Here is a 24,067-nt window from a genome sequence, read left to right on the forward strand (position 1 = left end):
CCCTCCCACTTGCGTTTACAGAATTCACTGCCATTTTTGCATCCCAGAGGATGTGATGACCAGGTTGCCCATAACTGGGCACTCCTCCACTCCAGCAGACAGAAGTCCTGCTGAGGGAGAACTGTGTGTCTGCCCAGCATTAGCAAGGACTGGGGGAGAAGGGCCAGGACCCAGATGTCCCACCTCATCCTAGAGCGCATATAATTTGGGGGAAAGGCAGACATTAAACCAACAGGCTACAAGTAGGTCTCGAATTATAACTGTGGTAAGTGCTAAGAGGGAAAATGATGGATTTTAGTGTGTTCAGTGGGAAGGCTCGCCTTGGTCTTGGGTGTTGGGTCCTGGGAGGTGACAGCAAAGGCAATGCCGGCTTCTCTGAGGAAGTGATCTTAGGCCGAGGCCTGCAGGATGAGTGTGAGTGTGGTAACGAGCTGAGGCTTGCACATTCTAGAGCATGGACACAGCACAAGCAAAACTTAGGGCCAAGAAGGTGAATAGGCGTGTGCCGGCCAATGGGAGGCCTGTGTGTCCAGGGCTTTGGTGAGTAGGAGGGGTGGAGGTGGTGGGCCCAGCTCCCTTGGAACTTTTCAGGCCAGAGCCTTGGGAAGCCATTGCTGCATCCTGAGCAGGGGAGTGACATGCTCAAATTTACGTTCAACAAAGATCACTCTGGCTGTGGTGGGGAGAAGGACTGGGAAGAGTTCCTGTTGCAGATGTGCAGGCTGTTGCACTGCGCCGCTGTGAGAACATGGTGCTCAGGATCTCCTAAGAAGGTCAGCAGCCAGGGCCTGTTGCCTGGATAGCGGCTGAGGCAGAGGGAGGACCCAAGAGGGCCCCAGCCTGTGCAGGAGCAGCCAGATGGCTAGTGGCTCAATAAATGCATGAATGTTGGCTAGCCAGCTGGCCAGACCCTGATCACCTTCCCTTGGTGCCTTCAACAATGGTCTGCCCCACAGGGCCCAGGGCAGGGCTTGCCAATGAGGCAGCTCCTTTGAGAACGCCCTGGTCTTTAGAGCACAGTATACAAATTCCTCTAGTTCATTAGATTTGTGCTGTACCTTGCCTGGGTATAAGAGGTCAGTGTAAGGGTTTTATCCATTTTCATCAGTGATTCCAAAGTTGACTTATTAGTGATGATCATGAAAATGTTTGCTGAGATTAAGCCGTAGAAACAGATCTTACGATGCACATGACACACTCACATGTGACCCAGTAGGAATGTGAGAAGTTACTGAGTTGTCTAAAATTTGTTCAGATATACTCCTTAAGGCATCGGTTGCTTTTCATATCTACATCTGGTTGAAATTTGACCTGTCGTTTACAGTCTCATAAATGAAGTCCGTGTTTTGTGAGATATGCTCCCCCTGGGCCTCAGCTCATGGCGAGCACATCCCATGAGGTTCATAATGAATTGTCTGTCTGTAGTTTAACTACTTACTTAGGTAAACAGAATATTAATTTTGATATGTGATTAGAAAATTTTTTTTTGTAGGCTTTACCGCCAGCACCTGTTCAGAATCACACAAATAAGCATCAGGTATTCAATGCATCTCTTCAAGACCATATTTATCCGAGCTGTTTTGGGAATACTCCAGAGTGGAATAGTTCTAAATTTATAAGTCTTTGGGGATCAGAAGTGATGAATGATAAGAACTGGAATCCTGGCACTTTCTTGCCAGATACAATTTCTGGTAAGGAATTTGTTAAAACTTTCTTGAAGTTTTAAAATAGCCTGAGTAGACTGACATCTTTGCCGTAGTCTCCCGTGGAAGCCCTGGCGCAGCTGTAGTCAGCTGCTGCTCCACCATCTCTGTCTCCAGTGGGAGGCCCCTCGGGGCTGTCATCCTACTCCATCCTCTCGCATCTGCCACCAGTCAGTCCCACCGTGTGACTGAGCAGAGCAAGACTCTGGCTCCGTGGCTGCCTGTCAGCCCGGTGAGCCACATGGGCGTGGCCTCAGCGCTGCTGAGGGTCTTGTGACCACGGTTGGGTGCCCGGCCTTCAATTCTCGAGCAGTGGTGACAGCCAGACCTCAGCCCCTCCGGTGCACAGGGGCAGGAAGAAAGTGCCACAGTTGACTTAAATCTGTGACTCACACTCCTTCCTCTGGTTACTGCATTGGCCCCACGTGGCATCTCTCCCCTTTACTAGCTCCTTACTCCCCAGCTGCCTCAGCCACTGAGGCCCAGCTGTTACTTCAGTCGCAGGGTCAGGGGCACCTGAAAAGGGGCTGGTACCTACTCCTCATCTCTGTCTTCCTGTGGCCAGAGCTCCTGGCAGCCCCACACCCAGCCCCTGCATGTGCCAGAACAGCAGGCTAGACTTGACATCCTGATCTGTGCTTAGGAAGGATTTCTAGCTGTGTGACCTTGGGCAAGTTGCTTGGCCTCTCTGAGCCTCAGTTTCTTCATCTTCTTAGGATGGGAGTAATAGTACCAACCTCAGAAAGTAGTTTTAAGACTTTACATAACTTTGGAAAGCACCTAGCACAGGAATTGGCACATAGTAGGTGCTCAATACAGTTTTTTCTTAGATTAAAAGCTAGTTGACTTAGCATCATCCCAGTGGGATCCTGACTTCAGTAGCACCCCCAGTATCAAGTGTTCAGTCATCAGCATGTCTTTTAGGGTTTAGCTAAGTATGATTGCTATCAGAAGCCTTAATTTTCCTGTTCTTCTTTGAAGGGAGTGAAATATTAGGGCCAACACTCTCAGAAACAAGACCGGAAGCCCTTCCACCTCCATCTAGCAATGAAACACCTGCAGTCTCGGATAGTAAAGAGAAAAAGAATGCTGCAAAAAAGAAATGTTTATACAATTTCCAAGATGCTTTTATGGAAGCAAATAAAGTTGTCATGGCCACCTCATCAGCCACGTCCTCTGTGTCCTGCACAGCTACCACAGTGCAGTCCAGCAACAGCCAGTTCAGAGTGTCATCCAAGAGACCTCCTTCAGTAGGTAAGGCTTGAAGGCTCACTGGCCCTCGGGGTCTGCAGGAAGGCTGGGCTTACTGACTTCTCATCTTTGTAACTGCCTTTTACTTGGCCTAGCCAAGTGTAATTAACTGCCCAAAAATGCTCACACACACAGAGCTGATCCCTAGGACTTTGATTAGAATTGTAGCTGTTGTGCTAGATTCCTCTGGGGCTTCGCTACACTGTCTTGCTTTTGTCTCTGTTTCTGTTTTTCTGTGATAGGAAGAGGTTATTGCTTTTTTTTTTTTTTTTTTTGAGATAGGGTCTCACTCTTGTTTGCCCAGGCTGGAATGCAGCGGTGCAATCTCAGCTCACTACAGCCTCCGCCTCTTGGGTTCAAGCGATTCTCCCACCTCAGCCTCCCAAGTAGCTGGAACTACAGCTGCCCACCACCACTCACGGCTAATTTCTGTATTTTTTGGTAGAGACGGGGTTTCACCGTGGCCAGGCCAGGAGGTCATTCCTTTCTGAGCATGTGGCAAGATTTCTGAGAAGCTGCTTTAGGAAAATGCTGAGCAGATGTGAGCTGACAGGGCTGCCTGTCACCCAGCCTGGAGTATAGCCCCTGGCTGTCACTTAGGGGGCCCGAAAGCAATAATGTGATCAGAGACCAATGGCAACTCAGTAGCTGGCTCGAAGAGGCCTCACTAGCCAAAGTTGGGACAGATTGAGCATTAAATGGAATGAGGAGGCTGAGTGTGGTAGCTCCCAGCACTTTGGGAGGCTGAGAGGGGAGGGTTGCTTAAGCCTGGGAGTTTGAGGCTAGCCTGGGCAACATAGTGAGACCCCGTCTCTACAAAAAAAAAAAAAAAGTTAAACAGGAAGTTTGACTATAGCATACAAATAAAGTCAAGAATCCATAGGGATTGGGATGCTCAAACAGAGCAGTAGGGTGGGAAGCTCCTTCTTCTAAAAGCACACCTCCTCTAAATGTGTAAGAAGGATAGAAGTGGCAAGTCAGCATGCTGTGCCCCCAGGGTAACAGCTGGCACAAGTATGCAGCATTCATGGAGGTTAACAAGGGATATCAGTTTGGGGAATGGAGTACTTCTACTGTTCAGAAGCAGCATCCATAGGGGACTGACAGATTACAGAGGGATGATGGGCGCCTGTATTAATCCATTCTCACACTGCTATGAAGAAATACCCAAGACTGGATGATTTATAAAGGAAAGAGTTGTAATTGACTCACAGTTCCACATGGCTGGGGAGGCTTCAGGAAACTTACAATCATGGAGGAAGTCACCTCTTTACAGGGGAGAGAATGAGTACCCAGCGAAGGGGGAAGCCCCTTATAAAACCATCAGCTCTTGTGAGAATTCACTCACTATCACTAGAACAGCATGGGGAAACTTCTCCCACGCTTCAGTTATTTCCACTGGGTCCCTTCCACCTCACAGGGGGATTATGGGAACAAAATTCAAGATGAGATTTGGGTGGGGACACAACCAAACTCTATCACTGGGTACTGACATATTACAAAGGAATGGTGGGTGCCAGACTCTGGAGGAACCTAGCAGACAGTGCCATGCACACCACCATGAAACAGAGAGACACTGGGTGCATCCCGTTGCCACAAACTCAGAAGGATCCAACATAATATTTGCAGGATTTGTGCCCAGAACGTTTTATCTAAATCTACCAAGACAAGACAAATCCAAATTGGCAGACAGGTGGCCTATTAAAAATGTTAAGTCTTGTGAAAAGAGAAAAGGGTTGGAAGAGGCTGGGTTGGTGGGAAAGCTATAATGGACATGTGAAGGAAATTGGAAAATGGAATATGGGTTGTACCTTAGATGAGAGTATCCTGTCAGTGTTAAATGCCATTGAGGTGATCATGGTATTCAGCAAAATGTCAAAAAAAAAAGAGAGAGGGAGGGAGGGAGGGAAAGAAAGAAAAGAAAGAGAGGAGAGAGAAGGGAGGAAATTTTTAAGTAAAAAGCTGGGTACAGTGGCTTACACCTATAGTCCCAGCACTTTAGGTGGCCCTGGTGAGAGGATTGCTTGATTCCAGGGGTTCAAGACCAGCCTGGACAACATAGTGAGACCCTGTCTCTTAAAAAAGAAAAAGGTGAATTTTTTTTTTTTTTCCTTGAGACGGAGTCTTGCTCTGTCGCCCAGGCTACTGGAGTGCAGCGGTGCGATCTGTGATCCTCCTGCATCAGCCTCTCCCGTAGCTGGGACTACAGGTACGTGCCACCACGCCCAGCTAATTTTTTGTATTTCTATTAGAGACGCAGTTTCACTGTGTTCGTCAGGCTGGTCTCGATCTCCTGACCTCATGATCCACCAGCCTCGGCCTCCCAAAGTGCTGGGATTACAGGCATGAGCCACCACGCCTGGCCAAGAAATTTTTTTAAAAAAAAACAAACTGTCGATGTTCTGAGGAGTTCATGCCAAAGTGTTCAGAGGCAAGTGCAACTTGCAGACGTTCAGCCAAAAAGTGTGTGTGCATGTAAGAAATAAAGTTTATAAATATGACAGAATATTAGGTCGTGATGATGAAGCAAGGTGAAGGATGAATGGGTACTCTTTGTGTGTTCTTTCAGATTTTCTACAGGTTTGAACATTTTTGAAACAAAAACTTGGCAGTGACTCTTGCCTCTCTAAATGCAGGTGATGTGTTTCATGGCATCAGCAAGGAGGACCACAGACACTCGGCCCCAGCTGCCCCGAGGAACAGCCCCACGGGCTTGGCCCCCCTCCCAGCGCTCTCGCCTGCCACGCTGTCACCTGCTGCACTCTCACCTGCCTCCACACCTCACCTTGCAAATCTTGCAGCACCATCATTCCCCAAAACAGCAACCACAACTCCCGGGTTTGTGGACACACGCAAGAGTTTCTGTCCTGCGCCCCTGCCCCCGGCCACAGACGGCTCCATTAGCGCCCCTCCAAGTGTCTGCAGGTGAGCCAAGTCCTGGTTGGGGATGTGGGAGCACTTTGGAAAATGGGTGTTACGCCGCACTAACACAGCTACAGAAACTCCCCTGGGACCATGCAGTGGAAAAGTCTAGTGAAATGCTGAGGGAATGCAGGGATGTCCCCAGCAGAGGCCATGGGTAGAGGGGGCTCCCATCTCAGCCTCTAGTTCTGCAGAGGGAAGAGCAGGGGCCGTGGGCCGCCATGGATAGGTGGGCCAACTATGCCTAAACACTGACAGCATCGGAGGTGTGCATTGTTTTTTACTTGTTGTATAAGTTGTATTTGTTATACCTAGGGTGGAATCAGAAGAAAATGAATGAAATGTGTATAGTAAAAACACAATACAACAAACACTCAACAGGTGGTTTTTTTTTTTTTTTTTTTCTCTGAGACAGAGTCTGACTCTGTCTCCCAGGCTGAAGTGCAGTGGCACAATCTCAGCTCACTGCAACCTCCACCTCCTGGGTTCAAGCGATTCTCCTGCCTCAGCCTCCCAAGTAGTGAGACTACAGGCATACGCCACCATGCCTGGCTAATTTTTGTATTTTTAGTAGAGATGGGGTTTCACCATGTTGGCCAGGCTGATCTCGAACTCTTGACCTCAGGATCCCCACCTTCCTCGGCCTCCCAGAGTGCTGGGAGTACAGATGTGAGCCACTGCACCTGGCCAGACTTTCTTTTTAAGACAAATTCTGTTACCTTTGAACTCACCTGTTTGAAGCTCTACCCCTTCTTGAAGCCCCTTAGTATGGAAGCTGTGGTAGCATGGATAGTCTCAGAAGGAGTTATTGGAGAGACTACATGTTCCTGTTCAGTGGCGCTCTGTGAGCACTTTGAGGGACTGCCTGCATGCATGCGCACATGCCATGCCTCCCACGTGAGCCCTTTGCTGCCTGTGTATGACTCCCTAGGAACCCTGGGGCTATGCACCCTCTGCGCTGCCTCTTGTCTGTGAAATGGGCAGGACAGTGGGTGGTCATGCGCAACAATGTGAGTCGTTGCCTCCCGGGGCTGGCCACTTGCTGATGAGCTTGTATGCGGTTTTGCAGTGACCCTGACTGCGAAGGGCACCGCTGCGAGAATGGTGTCTACGACCCACAGCAGGATGATGGGGATGAGAGTGCAGATGAGGACAGCTGCTCTGAGCACAGCTCCAGCACCTCGACCTCCACCAACCAGAAGGAGGGCAAGTACTGCGACTGCTGCTACTGCGAATTCTTTGGGCACGGCGGGGTGAGTGCATGAGGTCAGCGCATCATGATGTGGGAAGTGAGCAACACACAGGCTCCTTTGCAAAAATTCTGTACTAGGTTGAATTCGGGGTATATTCCACTTCTAGGGTATATCCATCGTAAAGAAACAAAGAAAAATATTTGCTCAAAGATTTAGCCATAATGATTTTTTGCTTCATTTTTACTTTGTGTTTGTGGTTTTTAAGGTAACTGGTAAATCAGGGGTGCAGTATTCCTACTGAATACCCATTGGTAGGAGGTTGTTAACCATGGTGTATCCATACGGTGGAACATTGTAGCCAGCGACAGCAGCGTTGTGTGTGTGCAGTTGGATTTCTCTTGTTTGAATACAGAGGGCGTTGGTACACACACATACTTGTCCATCTTTCCAGAGCTGTGATTTAATTTATACAACCAATTATCACTCCAGTTTAAGAGGGATGGGTGGTAGGAATAGCAGGGGCTTATAGTTGTTCTTTTTCTGCTTTAGCTGTTTGCATTTCCCAAAATGTGCACATGTTTTTATAGTAAGAAATTTGGCAGTAGGATTCAGGGCTTTTTTTTTTTTTGGCACCAAAAAAGAAACCCACAAATGGATGGAAAGATACTACAGACACATTTATTGACATGAAAAGATATTCACACCATGTTAAATAACAAGTAGAGGCCAAGCATAGTGGCTTATGCCTGTAATCCCAGCACTTTGGGAGGCTAAGGGAGGAAGATCTCTTGAGCCCAGGAATTGAAGACCAGCTTGGGTGACACATGAGACCCTGTCTCTGCAAAAAATAAAGAAGATTAGCTGGGTGTGACAGCACACCCCTGCTTGAGCCCAGGAGGTCAAGGCTGCAGTGAGCTATGATGGCACCACTGCAGTCCAACCTGGGTGACAGAGCAAGACCCTGTCTCAAAAATAAGTAAATAGACCGGGCGCGGTGGCTCACGCCTGTAATCCCAGCACTTTGGGAGGCCGAGGCGGGCGGATCACGAGGTCAGGAGATCCAGACCATCCTGGCTAACACGGTGAAACCCTGTCTCTACTAAAAATACAAAAAATTAGCTGGGCGTGATGGCGGGCGCGTGTAGTCCCAGCTACTCGGGAGTCTGAGGCAGGAGAATGGCGGGAACCTGGGAGGCGGAGCTTGCAGTGAGCCGAGATTGCGCCACTGCACTCCAGCCTGGGTGACAGAGTGAGACTCCATCTCAAAAAGAAAAAAAAAAGTAAATAAATAAAGATTTGTAATTGTTTCCTTTTTAGTTTAAAAAATCCACTTATGTGCATAGCTATACATGCGTTACCAGGTTTTTCATGAATATGTAAAATTTGAGGGTAGGTATCAAAATGCCAGTTTTGGGTGACTTGCTGATAGGTTTTTCTTTTTTTCTTCTGGTTGTTGTATTTCCTTATTTTTCACAACAAATATATACTACTTGAATAATAAAACAGTTTATTTTTGGAGATGTGGTCTGAAATTTATTATATTCAAAATTTTTAAAACTTAAGCATAACTTTGTTGTTTTTCTCAGCCTCCAGCTGCACCAACAAGTAGAAATTATGCAGAAATGAGGGAAAAGCTTCGCTTACGGCTGACCAAGAGGAAAGAAGAGCAACCTAAAAAAATGGACCAGATCTCAGAAAGGGAAAGCGTCGTTGACCATCGGAGGGTGGAGGATTTGTTGCAGTTTATAAATAGCTCCGAAACCAAACCAGTGAGCAGCACGCGTGCAGCGAAGCGAGCAAGGCATAAGCAAAGGAAGGCAAGTGACAGTTCTCAGCACCTGGAGGCGCCAGGTCTGAGGGCATTTGAGGGTGCCGTGCTATGCCAGTCTTCAGGCAGGGTTGAGCCACAGGTCGGGGCTCTGATGTGTGTTTACTTGCCCACAACTTTGCTCTGAGAGCCAGCCTGTCTCTGGTAGCCTAAACTGGAGACCGGTAAAAAAACTTAACTTTGTTTGTATTTTCGGGAAATTACTTCCCCTTTTGTAGAATGGGTTTGTTCCTGTGCTGGCCATCATGAGGGCAGCAGCAGACACTCCAGCTTTATCTGTTGGAGAACCTTTTCCAAGAAAGGAGCCGTCAACTGTAGAGATGACAGAAGAAAGGCCCAGGTGGGCCTTTGGGGCCTGTGGGTGAAAAAGTGTCTTTGATATGAGACTGGGGCGGGGCACTTGGCACAGGGAAGTCTTCTGGACTCAGGTGTGAGCATGTCCCCCATGCTCCTCTTGTCCCACTGCTGTTCCAGATGAAGATCAGCACATAGCATTGATTAGAGGGGAGGAAAATAAGTCTTCATGGGAAGGCACAAGCAGTTCCCTCCTTACCAGAGGGCATGGTGTGTCACAAAAAGCAAATGTCAAATACAAAAAACATTTGCCAGGCATGGTGGTGTACGCCCGTAGTCCCAGCTACTCAGGAGGCTCAGGTGGGAGGATCACTTGAACCTCAGAGGTGGAGGTTGCAGTGAGCCAAGATTATGCCACTGCCCTCCAGCCTGGGTGACAGAGTGAGACTGTTTAAAAATAAATAAATAAATAAATAAATAAGACAATTCTTTTCTCTCAGAGGATTTTCTAAATGCCCCTATGCTGGAGCAGTTCCAAAGAGCCTTCTGGTTTCAGCTCCCTAAAAGTGTCAGGCTCCAAGAGCCAGACCTCAGTGAGCAGATGTGGGCTGCATGCAGAGGGAACTTGTAGGTTCCAGGTGTTCTGACAGTAGGACAGTTGTCTTGGGAAGAGGCCAGGTTTCTGTCTGCGGCATGGTCAGGCAAAGAGGTGAGGAAGAGGACGATCCCACAGTGGACCAGAGGGTGGGCCTGATGTCCTGTGTTGCTACTTGTATCTTAGCTGTTGGGATTGTTCTACCCTCAAGAGCTCTGCTCATACCTCGCAGTCCTAAAGTAGATTTAGGCTGACTACTGGGCCTGATTGGGAGGCTTTGGGGGAGAAGCCTTGTTCTGTGCCCCAGAAGACTAGAGACTGCTGGAGTGCGGAGAACATAGTGTGTCCTCCATTCAGGAGTGTCCAGCATCAGGGGTCCCCACGGTGGTCCAAGGCCCTGAGACCTCCCATTGGGATTCACTGGAGGCCTCTGGGACCTCTTCCTGAGTTTTCAGGGTACTCTCCACCCCAGGCTCTTGCCCTCTGACCTTGCAGGTGGTCTGGATCCAGACTTGAGGCCCAGCTGAACCTTATAGGCTGATGTCATAGGCCCTGCCTAGCACCCAGTCCCACCTCGAGGGACCACCTCCTGGTGCTTTCTACGCTGCACCCATTTTACAGAGCAGCTCACAGATGTGTGTTGAGGCTCACTGGCTGGCTGGTTGTTGAAGGGACAGCAATAGTTGACCTGTGGACTCTGTCCCGTAGCAGGTCCAAACCAGGGGCCTGTGCTGGGGCAGCCGTTCTGCTGGAAACCAGGGCACCTGCCCTCACATGCTTGTTATTTGTCCATATATTGACAAGGCGCACATGCTGGATTTAGATCAGCTCCGAGAGGACGCCAGCTGGCCAGTGTGCGCCAGCGAGTGTCCTGATGGAGTTGGTGTCTCCTCTGCTGCAGTGCAGCCCCACAGCTCACTCCAGACACTGGACTGCAAGACCCATCCACAAGGTGGCTGCTGGGTGCTGCTCCTGACATACACATGGAGAAGGATGTTAAATAATTTTTACTTGAATTGTCAAATGAAATTTTTAATAACATACCATTGTTAAATTTTTATCATAATTTTTAAGTTTTTCAAAAGACAAGTCAATTTGCCTGTTTAAAATATTGTGAAAAATAATTTAATTTACACCTGAGGAGTACTTTTCTATTTCTCTAGGAGAAATGCTTTTAGCAGAGTTTCTCGTAAGCCCCAACATTTCTAAAGGTTGGTGGTGGGTGGAGCCGTGCTCCTAACACTGATGACTCTCATCTGCTTTCTGAACACAAAGAGCAGTTTCCATTTGTGCCCCTGGAGTATGTATGCATCACTACTCAAATTCTGTCTTTACTTGGGATGAAAATTAATTTTCCATCAAGTTGGACAGTGAGTCATTTGCTCTGTCACACTAGTGAAAATATATGGCACTTTTGTTTATCTGCTAGGGTGGGAAGAAGGAATTTCTAGTTCTTCACTACACATTTGTTTTTGTGGTGCCATCACAGCTCATTGCAGCCTCAACCTCCTGGCTTCAAGCGATTCTCACCTCAGCTTCCCAAATAGCTGGGACCACAGTTGTGCGCCACCACATCAGCTAATTTTGATACTTTTTATAGAGATGAGGTTTTGCCATGTTGCCCAGGCTGCTCTTGAACTCCTAGGATCACAGGTGTGAGCCACTGCACCGGCCTGGTGCACATTTCTTACATTCCCTGTTCAGGTGAATGCATTAGCCTTCGCCTGGAAAGGTGGGTTAGCCCAGAGTTCTGGCGGCACGTGTACAGCCTCAGTACTGCCCGGGCAGTCTGTGGTATTGGTTACATCGTCCACTCGGCCAGGCGGCATGATGCCCTGCCACACCTGTGAGGGGATAGCTGACTCCCTGGATGTGTGCTTTGCAGCTGCTTTGTCTTTGGTTACTGTGTTTAGCACCAGGTCAAAGGCTATCGAGAATTTTTTGTTAACTACCACCCCCTCTCCCCCCCACAAATAAGTAAGCATATACTTTAGTAAATAGATGAAGTTTAACAATCCGGTAGAGTAAGAGAATTGGAGGTGGGTGTGTGTTAAGTTTTGATTTATTACAGCCTCTTCAGCGTTTACATTCCATATGTGATTCGTTTTTTAAATTATCTTAGTTTTTCTGTATGACTTAATTTTTAGCACTCACTGTAGTCTTAAATTGCCTTCTTCTTGTATTGGCAGCTGGAGGAGAAAGCTCGCCTAGAAGCAGAGGCCAGGGCCCGGGAGCACTTGCACCTCCAGGAGGAGCAGAGGCGGCGGGAGGAGGAGGAGGAGGAGGAAGAAGAGGAGGATCGTTTCAAGGAGGAATTTCAGCGGCTTCAGGAGCTTCAGAAGCTAAGAGCTGTAAAAAAGAAGAAGAAGGAGAGGCCAAGTAAAGACTGCCCCAAGTTGGACATGCTCACTAGAAATTTCCAGGCAGCAACAGAGTCTGTCCCTAACTCTGAAAACATCCACAATGGCTCACTAGAGCAAACTGAAGAACCAGAAACCTCTTCTCACTCCCCGTCCAGGCATATGAACCACTCAGAGCCCAGGCCAGGGCTAGGGGCTGCTGGGGATGCTGCAGACCCCGTCGACACCAGAGACTCCAGATTTCTCCTCCCCAAGGAGGTGAATGGAAAGCAGCATGAGCCACTCTCTTTTTTCTTCGACATCATGCAGCACCATAAAGAGGGAAATGGCAAGCAGAAGCTGAGGCAGACGAGCAAGGCCAGCAGCGAGCCAACGAGGAGGCCCACAGAGCCCCCCAAGGCCACAGAGGGGCAGCCCAAGCCCCGGGCCCAGACTGAGTCAAAGGCTAAGGTGGTCGACCTCACGTCCGTCACAGAGCAGAAAAGAGAGGAGAGAAAAGTCAACAGTAATAACAATAACAAAAAGCAGCTGAACCACATCAAGGATGAAAAGTCAAACCCAACCCCTATGGAGCCCACCTCTCCCGGCGAGCATCAGCAGAACAACAAGCTGGTGCTGGCAGAGTCCCCTCAGCCAAAGGGCAAGAACAAGAAAAATAAGAAGAAGAAAGGAGACAGAGTCAACAATTCAATTGGTAAATACAGAATAGCGGGAAGGTATTTCTGAGTGATGCCTGGTTTTCCATGTGTGATGTGCTAGTATGGGAAAACACTGGGTTTGGCACGCTCTCACCATGTGGCCTCCCTCCTGTAGAAAAGAGCGTAGAGGGGCCAGGCGTGGTGGCTCACACCTGTAATCCCAGCACTTTGTGAGGCCAAGGTGGGCAGATCACCAGAGGTCAAGAGTTCGAGACCAGCCTCACCAACATGGTGAAACCCTGTCTCTACTAAAAATAACAAAAAACATTAGCTGGGCTTGGTGGCACGCCTGTAGTCCCAGCTATTCAGGGAGGCTGAGGCAGGAGAATCGCTTGAACCCAGGAGATGGAGATTGCAGTGAGCCAAGATCGTGCCATTGCACTCCAGCCTGGGTGACAGAGAGACTCCATCTCAAAAAAAAAAAAAAAAAAGGATTTCTACCCCCTCCAGTTCCCCAACTTTAGTTCCCCAACATCAGTATTTCTCATGTTTGCTTCGTCATTCTCTCTCCCTCTCTCTCTTATTTTTCTGGACAGAAGGAGAGTCACTTCATACATGATACCCCTTTAACCTAAAATACTTCCGTGTGTATTTCCTCAAGATAAAGGACACTTATAAAACCACTGTACAGTGATCAAAATGAAGAAGTTGACACTGATCCAATGTTATTCTCTAATTGTAGACCTTACTCATGTTTCTCCAGTTGTCCCTTTAACATCCTTCATAGCAAAAAAAAGAAAAAAAGCTCTTGTTGTTTCTCCTGACATGGGATCCAATCCAGGATCCCATGTCATATCTCTTTAATTTCCTTTCCTTTGGATTGGTTTCTCTGTTTTTCATGACCTTGACTTTTTTGAAGAGTGCAGCCCATTTATTTTTTAGAGTATCCCTTGGTCAGGGTGCATGCCCCATGTCTTCCCAGTCAGATTCAGATTCCATGTTTTTGGCAGCAACACCATTGATGTGACCAGTCCCTGTTGGTATATCCCACCAGGAAGTGGATGATGGTGTCTGTCCCATCACTGGGGATGGGAACTCTGATCCTGGGTTGAGCTGGTCTGCCCATTTTCACTACGGTCAAGTTAGTAATTCTCCTTTGCTAATTAGTAAGTGTCTTATGGGGAAATGAGTATCCTGTTTTTATCGAACATTCACCAACTAGTTGTAGCATCCACTAATGATTCTTGTCTGAAATGTTTATTACTGTGTTGTTTGTCATATGGTGATTTTTTTTTTGAGACGGAGTTTCGCTCTTGTTGCCCAGGCTGGAGTGCAATGGCACGATCTCAGCTCACCACAACCTCCGCCTCCCGGGTTCAAGTGATTCTCCTGCCTCAGCCTCTCAAGTAGCTGGGATTACAGGCATGCACCACCACACCTGGCTAATTTTGTGTAGTAGAGATGGGATTTCACCGAGTTGGTCAGGCTGGTCTCAAACTTCCAACCTCAGGTGATCCGCCTGCCTCAGCTTCCCAAGGTGCTGGGATTACAGGTGTGAGCCACCGCCCCTGGCCCAAATGGTGAATTTTCTAGTAGTATTCTTTCTGTATTTGTTACTTGCCATTCAACTGTAGGAAGAGCTTTCCAACCCCACGTGTTTTTTTCATTCATTTAGTTATATCAGGATGGATCCACGAATTTTTACTTGATGCTATAGATTAGAATCTTTTATGAATGCTCTTTATGTTGCTGTTTTGATTGTCTGAGATTCGGTCAGTGGGAGCCCCCTCAGAATGGCTTTTTCCTTAGACCATTTGATGCGGCCCTACCAGCCTTTAAGCATTTTATACTTTCTGTCATGGTTCGATGCCCTGGGCTCATCTCGTGTCTTCTCTCTCCCAGCCCTGAACCAGCCATTTCTCCAAGGAGCCCTCCTCTTTCTTTTTTTTTTTTTTTTTTTTGAGACGGAGTCTTTCTCTGTCCCCCAGGCTGGAGTGCGGTGGCGCGACCTTGGCTCACCGCAACCTCCACCTCCTGGGTTCACGCCATTCTCCTGCCTCAGCCTCCCGAGTAGCTGGGACCACAGGCGCCCACCAACAGGCCCGGCTAATTTTTTTGTATTTTTTAGTAGAGACGGGGTTTCACCGTGTTAGCCAGGATGGTCTCGATCTCCTGACCTCGTGATCCACCCGCCTCGGCCTCCCAAAGTGCTGGGATTACAGGCTTGAGCCACCGCGCCCGGCCGAGCCCTCCTCTTTCTTGAACAGTGGTGTTCAGAAACCCAGACCTGGACACTGCCATATGGCATTGCTTCTTGGCCCTCTCAGCAGAGCAGGAGGAGTGGGGGTGTGAGCATGTGCACACGAGCGCCTGCCACCTACACACACTAATTGCTAGTTACAAGCCGTGAGTTCCCACAGATATCCCAGCCCCACTCCTGTGCTACAGTGAGCGTTCTCCCTTCCCCGTCCACCTTTGTAACTCCTTAGACAGTGAGAGCCTGGACCTCATCATCCATGGTGCCTTTACTGACTTTCTGAGTCCTACAACACAGGTAAAGGGTTCAGAAGTGCCTGCCCTTACCCCGATGGAAAACTCCGGACATGCTTTTGGTATTTGTTCAGTTCTTTTTGTCTTTAGCCTCAGGGTGTGGTGATAACACTGAATTTACAAATGACTTAAATTAGTTCTTTTCACCTTTAGTACAATTATGTTACTCATTTAAAACACATCTGATTGCATTTTTCCATTTGTGTTCCATTTCGTTTTCTCCCCTACCCAATTCCTCTTTTTTTTTAATCTGTTCCCACCCACTCCCTGTAGGTAACTAATCAGTTTCTTATTTGCTTTTCTTTTTTACATAAGAGGTACTATATTATAGATATAATAGTGACTTTTGGGTTTTTTCTACTTAATATATTCTGGGAATCACAGCACATCAGTTCATAGAGATAGTCCTCATTCTTTCTACAGCTACACGGTACTCCATTTAAAGTGTACTATGATTTCTTCAGTCACTCTTCTTTGTGCGAGCATTTAGGTTATTTCTAATGCTTTGGTTTTTTGTTTTTGTTTCTGTTTTAAGGTGGAGTCTCACTCTGTCATCTAGGCTGGAGTACAGTGGCGCAGTCTCGGCTCACTGCATCATCCACCCCCCAGGTTGAAGCAGTTCTCCCACCGCAGCCTCCCAAGTAGCTGAAATTACAGGCATGTGCCACCATACCCGGCTAATTTTTGTATTTTTAATAGAGATGAGGTTTCACCATGTTGGCCAGACTGGCCTTGAACTCCTGACCTCAAGTGATCTGCCCACCTTGGCCTCCCAAAGTGCTGGGATTACAGGTGTGAGCCACCGTGCCTGGCCTCAATGCTTTGTTTTAATCATTACACCCAGTGTTACAGTGAGTACTTGTGTGCGTATGTATTTCCATATTGTTTGGAGGTGTTTCCTTGGAGCACTTTCCCAGAAGGGAGAGGGCTGGGTCAAAAGGTAAGTGTGTTCCCGGTGTGGTGGCTCACGCCTGTAATCCCAACACTTTGGGAAGCCAAGGCAGGAGGATTACCTGAGGCCAGGAACTTAAGACCAGCCTGGGCAATGTAGCAAGACCCCATCTCTACTTAAAAAAAAAAAAAAAAAAAAAAGACACATATCTGGGCGTAGTGCTGCACGCCTGTATTCCCAGCTACTTGGGAGGCTGAGGCAGGAGAATCGCTCGAGCCCAGGAGTTTGAGGCTGCAGTGAGTCATGATTGCACCACTGCACTCCAGCCTGGGTGACAGAGTGAGACCCTGTCTCTTAAAATTTAAAGCAGCCGGGCACAGTGGCTCACGCCTATTATCCCAACATGTTGGGAGGCCGAGGCAGGCGGATCACGAGGTCAGGAGATCGAGACTATGCTGGCCAACATGAAACCTCGTCTCTACTAAAAATACAAAAATTAGTTGGGCGTGGTGGCGCGCGCCTATAATCCCAGCTACTCGGGAGGTTGAGGCAGGATAATCGCTTGAACTGGAGAGGTGGAGGTTAACAGTGAGCCGAGATCACACCACTGCACTCAACAGAGTGAGACTCCATCTCAAAAAAAAAAAAAAAAAAATTAAGGCTGGGCATGGTGGCTCACATCCATCATCCCAGCATTTTGAGAGGCCAAGGCAGACAGATCACTTGAGGTCAGAAGTTCGAGGCCAGCCTGGCCAACATGTGGAACCCCCGTCTCTACTAAAAATACAAAAATTAGCTGGGTGTGGTGCCACTCACCTGTAGTCTCAGCTACTGGAGACACTGATGCAGGAGGATCATCTGAGCCTGGGAGGCGGAAGTTGCAGTGATTCAAGATCACGCCACTGCATTCCAGTGTGGGCAACAGAGCAAGACCCTATCTCAAAAAAACATAAAAATAAAAATGTTTAAAAAGGTAAGTGCTTTCATAGTTTTTTTGCTAGCTATGTCCAAGTTCTCCAAACCCTCCAGTCAGCCCACCCACCAGCAGCATCTGAGTGCCTGTTTGGCCACAGCCTTGCTTACAGAGTATGTTGTCAGGCTTTTTAACTTTTGCCAATCCATTAGCTACAGTAAGCCCTCAGTGTAGTTTTCATTTGCATTTTTCTCTAATTACAATGAGATCAATATATTATTAAGGGCTATTTCTTTTTGTGTGTATGAATTTTCTGTTCATACCTATTTCTCATTTCTTACTAGGTTTTTGGTCTTTTCCCTTTTGTATTTAAAAAAAAAATTTTTTTTTTTTTTTTTTTGAGACGGAATCTTGCTCTGTCGCCCAGGCTGGAGTGCAGTGGTGCGATCTCGGCTCACTGCAAGCTCCACCTCCCGGGGTCACGCTATTCTCCTGCTTCAACCTCCTGAGTAGCTGGGATTACAGGCGCCCGCCATGATGCCCGGCTAATTTTTTGTGTCTTTAGTAGAGATGGGGTTTCACCGTGTTAGCCAGGATGATCTTGATCTCCTGACCTCGCAATCCGCCCGTCTTGGCCTCCCAAAGTGCTGGGATTACAGGCATGAGCCACCGCACCCGGCCAAGAATTTTTTATATGGTAGGGACATTAGCCTTTTACCCATGCAGTATGCTGCAGACATTCTCTCCCAGTTCATAAGTTGTCTTTTGACTCTGTGTGTGCTCTTCAGTCAGGTGGAAATGTTCTTCCTTTTATGCGGTCAGCTTTTTGATTTTTTATTGCCTCTGGCTTTTGAATAATTGTTAGAAAGTTTACACTAGCATTGTGATTAAAGAGGAACACACCCATGCTGCCTTCCAGTATTTGTGTAGTTTGATTTTTTTTTCATTTATATCCCTAATATGTTTGGAAATTTTTCTTCTGTGTGGTGTGAAATATGGATCCAGTTTCTCTTTTTCCAAATGGTGAACGAGTTGTCCCAGCACATTATTATTATTCTTTTTTTTGCGGGGTGGGGTATAGGGTCTCGCTCTGTCACCCAGGCTAGAGTGTGGTGGTGCAGTCATAGCTCACCGCAGCCTCGAACTCCTGGGCTCAAGTGATTCTCCCGCCTCAGCCTCCTGAGTAGCTGGGACTACAGGCACATGTCACCATACTGGCTAATTTTTTTCTTTCTTTTAGTATTAACAGGGTCTTGCTACATTGCCTTAGCTGGCTCTAACTCCTGGGCTAAAGCAATCTTCCTGCCTCAGCCTCCCACAGTGCTGGGATTACAGACGTGAGCCACCATGCCCGGCCTTAGCACCAGTTATTAGAAAGTTCATCCTGGACCAGGTGTGAGGGTGATGGCTCATGCCTGTGATCCCAGCACTTTGGGAGGCCAAAGCAGGAGGATCACTTGAGCCCAGGAGTTTGAGACTAGCCTGGGCAACATAGTGAGACCCCATCTCTACATATTTTTTTTAAAAATAGCAGGGCATGGTGGTGCACACCAGTACTCTCAGCCACTTGGAAGGCTGAGGCAGGAGGATCACTTGAGCCCAGGAGTTTGAGATTACAATACAATGAGCTATAATTGTGCCAGTGCACTCCAGACTGGTCTATAATGAGACCTTGTTTCTACAAAAGCTAAAATAAATAAAATCATCTTGGCCCAGTGATTCAAGATGCCACCTTTGTCCTACAATAAATTTCTTTCCTTTTTTTTTTTTTTTTTTTTTTTGAGACAGAGTTTCACTCTTGTTGCCTAGGCTGGAGTACAATGGCATGATCTCAGCTCACTGCAACCTCCGCCTCCTGGGTTCAAGCGATTCTCCTGCCTCTGCCTCCCAAGTAGCTGGGATTACAGCCATGCACCACCACACCCAGCTAATTTTATATTTTTAGTAGAGACAGGGTTTCTCCTTGTTGGTCAGGCTGGTCTCGAACTCCCAATCTCAGGTGGTCTGCCCACCTTGGCCTACCAAAGTCCTGGGATTACAGGCGTGAGCCACCGTTCCCATCCTGTCCTACAGTAAATTTCAATATGCACTTGGGTCTGTTTCTGGAATTTCTCTTCCTTTCCTCTGTGTTTACTTGTGTCATTATTGCATTTAGTTAGTTATTTTTAGAGGCTCTACATGTTGTAGTATCTTGTAGGGCTGTTCTCTCCTCATACCTTTTCCAGCTCAGTATTTCCCAGGCTATTTCATGTTTGTATTTCCATATGAACTTTAGCGTCGATGTGCCTGGCTCCATTTAAAAAAAGCTTGTTGGGGCCGGGCTCACACCTGTAATCCCAGCACTCTGGGAGACCTGGGCAGGCAGATCACCTGAGGTCAGGAGTTCGAGATCAGCCTGACCAACATGGTGAAACACCATCTCTACTAAAGATAAAAAAATTAGCCAGACGTGGTGGCAAGCGCCTGTGGTCCCAGCTACTCGAGAGGCTGAGATGGGAGAATTGCTTGAACCCGGGAGCCAGAGGTTGCAGTGAGCCAAGGTTGCTCCACTGCACTCCAGCCGAGGCAACAGAGTGAGACTCTGTCTCCCCCTACAAAAAAAAGTTGTTGTTATTTTTATTGGGATTGCATTACACTTATGCATTAATTTAGGGAGAATTGATGTCTTTATGATATTGATCATTCCTTCCAAGAACAAGGGATGTTTTTCCATTTGTTCAAGTTTACTTTCAGGTCATTCAGGAATATTTTAAATTTTCTCATATATTTTTCCACAATTTTTACTAAGTGTATTTCTCAGCATTTAATCACCTTTGTTTTTCATTTAAATGGGGTCTTCTCCACCATTATATTTTCTAATTCTGAACTATCCAATACAGTAGGCACTAGTCACATGTCATTATCAAGCACTTGAAATGCGGACAATCCAGATTGAGAAGTGTTCTAAGTGTAAAATATACGCTGGATTTTGAAAACCTAGTGTGAATAAAAGAATGCGAAATATCTCAGTATAATTTTTAATATTGATTATATGTTTAAATCATAATATTTTGGATATATTTAATTAAATATATTACTGCAATTCATTTCACCTGTTTCTTTAAAAAAATTTTTTTTTTAATGTGGCTGTTAGAAAAATCTTATGTGTGTGGCTCAGACTCTGATTGTATTTCTTTTTTTTGAGGCAGAGTCTCACTCCATCACCCAGGCTGGAGTGCAGTGGTGCAGTCTCGGCTCACTGCAACCTCCACCTCACTGCGGCCTTTATCTCCCAGGTTCAATTCCGCCTCCCAGGTTCAAGCAGTTCTCATGCCCCACCCTCCCGAGTAGCTGAAATTACAGGTGCTGCACCAGCACACTCAACTAATTTTTGTATTTTTAGTAGAGACTAGGTTTTACTGTGTTGGCCAGGCTAGTCTTGAACTCCTGACTTCAACTGATCCTCCTGCCTTAGCCTCCCAAAGTGCTGGGATTACAGGCATGAGCCACCATGCCCAGCCTCAGATTGTATTTCTATTGGATAGTGCTGCCCTAACTGGTTATTTATTTGTGTATGAAAGCTATTGATTTATGTATGTTTTTTAATTAATTAATTAATTTATTTATTTATTTATTTATTTTGAGTTGGTGTTTCGCTCTTGTTGCCCAGGCTGGAGTAAAATGGTGCAATCTTGGCTCACTGCAGCCTCTGCCTCCCAGGTTCAAGCGATTCTGCTGCCTCAGCCTCCCAAGTAGCTGAAATTACAGGCAAGCAAAACCATGCCCAGCGAATTTTTTGTATTTAGTAGAAATAGAGTTTCACCATGTTGGTCAAGTTGGTCTAGAACTCCTGACCTCAGGTGATCCACCCGTCTCGGCCTCCCAAAATGCTGGGATTACAGGCGTGAGCCACCACGCCCAGCTGTATGTTAACTTTATTTTTTTATTTTTATCTATTTTTTGAGATGGAGTTTCATTCTTGTCGCCCAGGCTAGAGTGCAGTTGTGTGATCTTGGCTCACTGCAGCCTCCGCCTTCTGGGTTCAAGCGATTTTCCTGCCTTGGCCTCCCGAGTAGCTGGGATTACAGGCGCACACCACCACGCCCAGCTAGTTTTTGTATTTTTGGTAGAGGTGGGGTTTCACCATGTTGGTTAGGCTGGTCTCAAACTCCAGACCTCAAGTGATCTGCCCTCCTTGACCTCCCAAAGTGCTGGAATTACAGGTGTGAGTCACCTCACCCTGCCTGTATGTTAACTTTATATATTCTACTTTACTGAATTTTATTGTTTGAGTCTTACTGTTGATTCTCTGGGGTTTTCCAGGGATTCTATTATATACGTGTACAAATAGAGAAAGCTTTACTTCTACTTTTTCAATTCTTATGCCTCTAATTGTTTTCTTTTACTTAACTGCATCTTTTCTGATCTTAACAGAAATGTCTCTGGTGTTTCCACATTAAGTAAGATGTTGGCTTTAGGGTTAAAGTTTATGTATTATAAGATAATTATTTAAAATTAGCCACATTTAAAAAATTTAATGTTAAAAAAATATCCAGCGATTCCTCATCTCTTGAGTGTTTTTCATTAGGAATGGGTGTTATGGGTGTTAAACTTCAAAGGTTTTCTAGCATCTGTGGAGATAACCATGGTGTTTCTCCTTAGACATATTAATATGATGTTTTACTTATTTGATTTTTAAGTATTGAACTGAACTTGAATTCCTGGAATAAAGCTCACTTGATTGTGGTATATTCTTTTGTTTTGGAATCAGTTTACATTATTTAATATATTTACATCTATTTTTTTTTTTTTTTTTTTTTTTGAGGCTGAGTCTCGCTCTGTTGCCCAGGCTGGAGTGCAGTGGCGCGATCTCGGCTCACTGCAAGCTCCGGCTCCCAGGTTCACGCCATTCTCCTGCCTCAGCCTCCCGAGTAGCTGGGACTACAGGCGCCCGCCAACACGCCCGGCTAATTTTTTGTATTTTTAGTAGAGACGGGGTTTCACCGTGTTAGCCAGGATGGTCTCGATCTCCTGACCTCGTGATCCGCCTGCCTCGGCCTCCCAAAGTGCTGGGATTACAGGCTTGAGCCACCGCGCCCGGCCTTACATCTATATTTTTTTTAGGAGAGATGGGTCTGTGACTTCCGTTTTTGTTCTGTCTGTATTAGCTTTGAGTATCAATATTATACTTGCCTCATAAAAACAATTAGGAAGTTTTTGGCTGGGCATGGTGGCTCATGCCTATAATCCCAGCATTTTGGAAAGCCGAGGGGGGGGTGTGCGGATCACGAGGTCAGGCGTTCGAGACAAATCTGGCCAACATGGTGAAACCCTGTCTCTACTAAAACTACAAAAATTAGCCAGGTGTAGTAACACGCGCCTGTAATCTCAGCTACTCGGGGGGCTGAGGCAGGAGAATAGCTTGAACCCAGGAGGTGGAGGTTGCAGTGAGCCAAGAACACGCCACTGCACTCCAGCCTGGGACAGAGTGAGACTCCATCTCAAAAAAAAAAAAAAAAAAAAAAAACAACCCACAGGAAATTTTCTTGTTTTTTACATTTTCGGTGATCTGGAACGGTTCACATTGGGACCATCCAGACTTTAAAGGTTTGATAGAAATCCCTTTGCAAGCCCCCTGGACCTGGTGTGTTTTCTGTGGTCCTTGCTAGCAGTCTTCTCTCCTCTGGAAATTATTCTATCTCTAGTGAGGTTAATTTTGGTAAACCATCTTTCTATAGTAAATTACTCTTTTCAACTAGATTTTCAAATTTATTTGCATAGATGTCTTCAAGGTAGTCTCATAGTTTTAAATTTCTTTGCAATGATTATTTTCGCCTGTCATTTCTTAGTTTGTGTATTTTTCCTTTCTCCCTATTTTGCTCAAGTTAATAGTTTGTGTATTTTGTTTTTTAAAATCATCTGAATTTATTATTTAGGTTTACTGTTTTCCTTTTCCTTTTTCTTTTTTGAGACAGAGTCTCGCTCTGTCCCCCAGGCTGGAGTGCAGTGGCGCGATCTCAGCTCACTGCAGGCTCCACCTCCCGGGTTCACGCCATTCTCTTGCCTCAGCCTCCGGAGTAGCTGGGACTACAGGCGCCCGCCACCACGCCTGGCCAATTTTTTTGTATTTTTAGTAGAGACGGGGTTTCGCCATGTTAGCCAGGATGGTCTCGTTCTCCTGACCTCATGATCCACCCGCCTTGGCCTCCCAAAGTGCTGGGATTACAGGTGGGAACCACTGCGCCCAGCCTACTGTTTTTCTTTACCTCCTTTCTTTCTTTTTTATTTTTTCTTTTAAGACAGAGTCACACTCATGTTGCCCAGGCTGGAGTGCAGTGGCACAGTCACGGCTCACTGCAGCCTCAACTTTCCTGGGCTCGGGTGATCCTCCCCCCTCACCTTCCCAAGTAGGTGGTACCACAGGTGGGCACCACCACACTCAGCTAATTTTTTCATAGTTTTTGTAGGCACAGCATTTTGCCAGATTGCCCAGGCTGGTCTCAAACTCCTGGTCTCAAGCCATCTGCCCACCTAGGCCTCCCAAAGTGCTAGGATTACAGGCATGAACCACCGTGTCCAGCCTACCTTGTTAATTTCTGCTTTCATCTTTATTTTCTTTCTGTGCTTTCTTTTGTGTTACTTTGTTGGGGTTTTTTCTCACTTTTTAATTTAGAAATTTAGTTCATTTTGGTTTTTTCTTCCATTTTTATTGATAAAAGTGTTCAGCACGTGGAACTTTCCTCTGATCTTTTGCTTAACCATATCCCATAGAGTCTGATAGATAATTTTTCCTTTTTTTTGTTTGTTTGTTTGTTTTGTTTTTGAGATGGAGTCTCTCTCTGTCGCCCAGATTGGAGTGCAGTGGCATGATCTCGGCTCACTGCAACCTCCGCCTCCTGGGTTCAAGCAATTCTCCTGCCTCAGCCTCCCGAGTAGCTGGGATTACAGG

At 46.6% G+C, this 24,067-nt stretch overlaps 1 protein-coding gene across 5 annotated transcripts in view; it reads left to right on the top strand.

Annotated features, from left to right (window-relative positions):
• FAM193A (family with sequence similarity 193 member A) overlaps positions 1 to 24,067 on the top strand; it is a 187,801-nt gene that overhangs the window by 150,086 nt on the left and 13,648 nt on the right. For 4 of the 5 annotated variants that reach the window (XM_055245846.2, XM_055245845.2, XM_055245844.2 and 1 more), the window contains 6 exons: positions 1,493 to 1,691; positions 2,685 to 2,957; positions 5,591 to 5,879; positions 6,946 to 7,129; positions 8,656 to 8,886; positions 11,976 to 12,840. In XM_055245846.2, coding sequence (XP_055101821.1) covers positions 1,493 to 1,691; positions 2,685 to 2,957; positions 5,591 to 5,879; positions 6,946 to 7,129; positions 8,656 to 8,886; positions 11,976 to 12,840 — 2,041 coding nt within the window. Of the gene's footprint in view, positions 1 to 1,492; positions 1,692 to 2,684; positions 2,958 to 5,590; positions 5,880 to 6,945; positions 7,130 to 8,655; positions 8,887 to 11,975; positions 12,841 to 15,869; positions 17,441 to 24,067 lie in introns of those variants that run through there. The other variant, XM_063619653.1, reaches the window with a different exon arrangement.

Source organism: Symphalangus syndactylus, chromosome 16, assembly GCF_028878055.3.
Source record: "Symphalangus syndactylus isolate Jambi chromosome 16, NHGRI_mSymSyn1-v2.1_pri, whole genome shotgun sequence".
Taxonomy (NCBI): domain Eukaryota; kingdom Metazoa; phylum Chordata; class Mammalia; order Primates; family Hylobatidae; genus Symphalangus; species Symphalangus syndactylus.